Genomic DNA, 6,000 nt, shown 5'->3' with positions numbered 1-6,000 from the left:
TGTGCGGAAAAGAAAGTTAGTTGATCCAGTGCTTGACTCAGTGTTTTACTGAACCAGACTAACGGGGTGAGATTAGGACCGGAATTAGGACCGGATTAGGACCGGAATTACAGTATGAGGACTAACCAAAACGAGAGGCGACACAGTGACGCAGCGGTGGTTACTGCCTTACATCCCAGAGTAAGGGGAACGAGGACCAGAGGACACAGGTTTAAGGTGAAGGGGATAGACAATAGCAATCTGAGGGCTAACGTTTTCACAAAAAGGGTGATGGGTGTATGTAACAAGCTATAAGAGGAGATAGTTGAGGCAGGGACTATGGCAACGTTTAATAAGCAGTTAGACAAGCACATTGATAGGACTGCTTTAATGGGATATTGACCATTTGCAGGCAGGTAGGACTTGTGTTTCCACGCTGTATGACTCCGTGACTCTATGACTCCATGGCTCTATGACTATAACTACCAAATCTGCAATAGTTCGCACGTACAAAATCAAGAGCAACAATATCGTTTCGAAATAATTCGTCGCTCAGATGATATTGCTAACTAGGGAAAATCCCACACCCCGACAATTTGGGGATGTAACTTCATCAGATGATTGGAGCAATTCAAGAAAGCAACTCAAAGCAGTATTGTCAATGACTAACAAATGTTTTTCCTGATGGCAGCGTCCATAAGCTTTGAACTGACGTCCAGTTTGTATGGGAAATGTCATCACTTCACTAACAAAAATGCATCGTTATCTGTCTTTAACCCTTCAACTCTCACCGTATCCACCATGGAATGAATTATACGTGACTCGAAGCTCTATTATCTGGGAAGTATATTTCATATTTACAAATTTAAAAGGTATATCCAAATACTAAAGAAACTGTACAAATACGTGACTCAATGGACCGAAGATGGTGGAAGCTGTATTAAAAACTGAAGGAGGAATTTAGTCGCCTGAGCAGCATTTATGACGTGGAAGGAATTATTAGCCTATGCAAGGACCCGACTTGAGACAATTTCTCCCTCCACAGATGCTATTATAGTCGCTGATTTCCTCCAGTTAGTTACGCTTTGCTGTACAACGGCACTACTGATATTTTTAGACAATGACCCGTCACAGATTTTAGTGAACATAGTAAAGGGATTATTACGCAAACCATGCTTAAATGTTAATTTAGCCGGATTATGGTCGTTGTTACGCAATCACATCCAAAGGGATTTGGGCAGGGCATGTTGACATATCGTATATCCGAAATCGCTTTGCATTTTACATGCGCTACCATGTTCAGCATCATGGATATTGAAGCAATCAGAGTAGATGTGCCTATTAAGATCTCCTAACACTTCATCGTTTGCGTGGCACTGCATATACTACATCATTGAAGAACTTCATTGGGGGAAACCATTGGTCTGGGCATTCATTTGCACACGAACCCAACTTCATTTTCCCGTCACTTCTTGATATCAGCTCTGTCGCTGCTTTGGCGCGAATTTCTTATATGTCTGATAGTAATCAGCAGGCAACGGCGCAGCGACTGAGCACTTATAATGCAACTGCTCGTTACCCGTTCTGGTCTACAACCTGGAGCGGAGATATTCATAGCCATATCTCCAGTATATATTTTACACAATTTCACGATTATTCGTGGGGAATTTAATTGCATTGTAAATAGCACGTCATGTGTCAAGTGCATTAACAGGATGCGAGATCCAATTTCTAGATGTTTCAGTTTTGATTATTTATGAACTATAGATAACCGTTCTAATGGGAGGAAGAATACATATCTGCTTCAATTGAATTTAAACTCTTTACATTTCAGCACAACATGGGTTTACAACTTGTGCATAACATGGTCCGTTGTTACATGTTACATTATAAAAGTGGGAGTTTATATTCGTGGAAGAATGTAACCCACAAAATAGTCAAAGCATCGTTTGTATTTTTCATTGATCAACCAATAATGTGAAATGTGATGCGACGATTTCACATGACAGCACCGCTTTAAGAAATACGAAGACGCTGGATAGATTGAATATTATTACTTGGCATCGGCCTATCAGAGGCTGGATTGTGACTGGTGATCCGGCCCGCCCGCTTTCCTCCCCTTACACCATTGCGTAGATTTTGCCACAGTTGAATGCTGAATCTCGAGCCGTGCAGCACTGAAGTCCATTTGGCAGTCGGAAATCAGGACTATGTTGCAGAAATGTTGAGGAAAACCGAGAAGGAATCCTCAGATTTCTAAATGATAGTGTGTTTGATCTGTTCTCACACATTGTCGAGGGAAACAAATGCAAGTGACTACAATCGTAAGTAACAAAGGAAACCATCACGCCGAGACAACTGGGATGTGTTGTGCTAGAAATGAAACGTTATAGACACCACTGGCTGTTAAAATGGATATTACTGTGTTGGGTGTTCTCTTTCTGGGGTCTAATTTCTGGACAGATTCGTTACTTAATTCCGGAAGAGCTGCAGCTGGGAGCCTTTGTTGGAAATATCGCGGTTGACTTGGGTTTAGACGTAAAAGAGCTCAAGATCCGCAGTTTCCGTATTGTGCCTGGTCCGACGAAGCAATTTTTCGACGTAAATAAGAACAATGGCAATCTATTTGTGAAGGAAAAGATAGACAGGGAACAGATCTGTGGACCGAGCGCAGTGTGTGCCTTGTCCTTAGAAACAATGATCGAAAATCCTTTCAGTCTGCACGAAACTGAAGTGGAAATTCTGGATGTAAATGACAATGAACCGACCTTTTCCGAAAGCACGATGCGCCTTGACATCTCAGAAATGGCCGCACCAGGAACAAGTAATCCGCTTGAGTGCGCTCATGACCCAGACGTAGGAAGTAACTCGGTGCAATCATATCAGTTAGTTGAGAATGATTACTTCTCGTTGGACGTTGAGAATCGAAATGGAAATGAAGTCATGCCCGTGTTAGTTTTAAAAAGAGCACTGGATAGAGAAACAGTACCCAGACACATGCTGCTGCTGATTGCTAAGGACGGCGGAGTCCCCGCGCGTTCAGGAACCGCAGAAATATTAATAATTGTGAAAGATGCAAATGATAACCCTCCCCAGTTCTCCCAGTCCGTTTACAGGGTTAACGTGATGGAAAATATGCCCATAGGATCACTGGTTGTCAAATTAAATGCCACTGATTTAGATGATGGATCAAATGGAGAGATTATTTACTCTTTCGGTCGCCAAACCTCAGATAGATTACGTGAGCTGTTTAACGTAGATTACAAAACAGGTGAAATAACGATCAATGGAAATTTGGACCATGAAGAAAGCGATACGTTTGAATTAAATATTCAGGCGGATGATTCCGGTCCCGACGCAATTTCATCTTTTTGTCATGTGCTCGTTCATGTTATCGATATGAATGACAATGCGCCAGAGATCACTGTATCTACACTGTTTAACCCCGTACCCGAAGATTCGGAGCCAGGCACGGTTGTGGCTTTAATCGGTGCCACAGATAAAGATTCTGGAGACAATGGAAAGTTGAATTGTCAAGTGGCAAATGACGTTCCTTTCCATCTGGACGCATCTTCTAAAAAATATTTAACACTACACACGCAACACCATCTTGATCGTGAAAATATTTCGAGGTATGAAATCACAATCGTCTGCGTTGATTCGGGGTCACCTGTGCTCACCTCGAAGAAAATTATTGTGGTGGACGTTTCTGATATAAATGATAATTCGCCGTACTTTTCTCAGCCTGTATATACAGCACATGTGATGGAGAACAATGTTATCGGGGCGTCCATCTTTTCAGTAACAGCGTTTGATCCAGATTTAGATCAGAACTCTGAATTAAACTACTCAATCGTACCGAGCCAGGTTCAGACCGAGTCAGTGTTCAATTATGTACATATCCAATCAAAACAAGGAATTATATTTTCGCAAAGATCTTTCGACTACGAGAGTCTGAAACAAATTCAGATATGGATTGTGGTGACGGACTCAGGACAGCCGCCATTATCCAGCAACGTTACTGTGGAATTTATTATCCTTGATCAGAATGACAACGCTCCGGTAATTGTACACCCATTACCCGATTATGGATCGATAGTAACAGAGACAATGTCTCGTTCGGCAGAACCAGGCTATCTGGTTGCCAAGGTATCGGCGAAGGATGCGGACTATGGCCAGAATGCCCGGCTTTCCTATCAACTTATCCAGGCCACTAATCGTGGACTTTTTACCATTTCACCAGATACTGGCGAGATCTGGACAATCCGTGGTATAATGAGCAAAGACAGCACAAGAGAAAGGTTGGTCGTCGGTGTAAAAGATCACGGTTCACCGCCACTTTCCGCTTCATTGACTATTATCTTATCATTGGCAGATAATGATATGGAAAAACTTACTGATGCGAACGGTTCGGCTCAAGAACCCACAACGTTTGCGGATCTCAGCATTTACTTAGTCATATGCTTAGGGGTGACCTCGTCTACATTTCTCGTCATTGTGATTCTGCTTGCCGTTAAGATTTATAAAGGGAGGAGTCGATTTGAGTCCCACGATTGTTATCTGAGCACTTGCCATTGCTTTGAAACACGCAGTTCGTTGAATGGAATACAAAAAGCCAGCAGAAATCTTGAAATTGTTCCAAATTACGTGGAAGTGTTTGGGGGTGATCCGCTTTCTCAAAGTTTCCGATATGACACGTGTTCGAGTTCCGGCACTGCGAAGAGGCATGCCATGTTTCCTAAAATAGACAACGCATCTGGACGCAAGGTTAGTATCACTCGCGAGATCAAAAAATTGCGAATAATTTAATCGGCCAGCACAATGAGGAAAGTAGCTCTGAACAAAACACTTCAACTTTAATTCAGTCGCAGACAGCTCATTAAGTTTGCAGCAAATATTCCATGCAAACCTATTTAAGGACTAGTAAGAGTGAATATTGAACACCTGAACCTTTTAACTCCATACTCTTTGGTCCTGATTTTATCTTACTTTTCGAGATAATAATCGAAAAAGTGCAGTCCCAGGACGTAAGGAAACCTTGGTGAGAGTATGTAATCAGTCAAATAACCAGTAAAGTAGAACAGGCTGCATTCCTCTTTGAACTATTTTTCCCTCTTGGAGGGTAGGACATACTTAGCCTGGCTTGCCGAGCATGCTTCCCTGCTCTGTAATCCTGAACTACCAATCTCTTGTCCATAATATTTTGGCTATGTTCTCAGTCTGTAAATGGTCACACTCCCTCATTGATCATTTAGTCTTGTTTACGACTTATCCCCGTGGTCATTCTGTTATTACCCTATCAGATATATCCCTCCTACACCTCGTGCTTCTCTTCCCGCTTTCCCGGTTCTGACAAGGGGTCTTCGGCCAGAAACTTTTGCTCTGTGTTATTCTCACACAGCCGGCCTCACCCCATGACTACATCAAACATTTTCTGTTATTATTTTATCTTCCAGTGTCTATGAGGGTTTTCATGTGTATTATAAAGAGCTGGAAGTGATAAAACGTGTTATTCTGAGAGGAATGGCCAATGTGAACACGTTTGATTAGGTGTATTTGGGGAAAACTAAGTAGTATCAACTTGTTGCATGGGAGTGGAAAAAACGGGACAATGTAATAAAATGAACAGACTTCCACGACAAAGGTTGTTGGCAGGTTATTATGTTAAAAGAAAACAGAAAGTCTTAAGATCGGCATTGAAAGAAGGAGCACTTCAAATAATTGGATTCGGGGGACAAATATAATGGTAACTATGAGAATTCAATACATATATTTAGATTGAGTGTTATATCTGCACAAATCAACGCGATCTCATACAAGTTGACCACATTACGCTGCATTACTCCAATTAAAATGTGTGGAAATTTTAGGAGACATATGTATAAAAGTACACGGCCAATACATTTCCCAACATAGAAGAGCATTGCTCAAGAACAGATCCTTCAACCCATCTTGTCTGCGGCGACCACGATGCCAGTCTAAACTAACGCCATCTGCCTGCACACGATGTGTATCCCTCTA

At 41.9% G+C, this 6,000-nt stretch overlaps 1 protein-coding gene across 1 annotated transcript in view; it reads left to right on the top strand.

The window, feature by feature from the left end:
* Positions 1-2,127: 2,127 nt before the first annotated feature.
* LOC129701511 (protocadherin beta-15-like) overlaps positions 2,128-6,000 on the top strand; it is a 215,564-nt gene continuing 211,691 nt past the window's right edge. Inside the window, exon 1 of the mRNA XM_055642755.1 lies at positions 2,128-4,746. Within this exon, the coding sequence (XP_055498730.1) occupies positions 2,359-4,746 (2,388 nt within the window). The 5' untranslated portion in view covers positions 2,128-2,358. The remainder of the gene's footprint in view (positions 4,747-6,000) is intronic.

Source organism: Leucoraja erinacea, chromosome 11 (genome assembly GCF_028641065.1).
Source record: "Leucoraja erinacea ecotype New England chromosome 11, Leri_hhj_1, whole genome shotgun sequence".
NCBI lineage: Eukaryota > Metazoa > Chordata > Chondrichthyes > Rajiformes > Rajidae > Leucoraja > Leucoraja erinaceus.
This window is presented reverse-complemented; position numbering and strand designations above follow the sequence as displayed.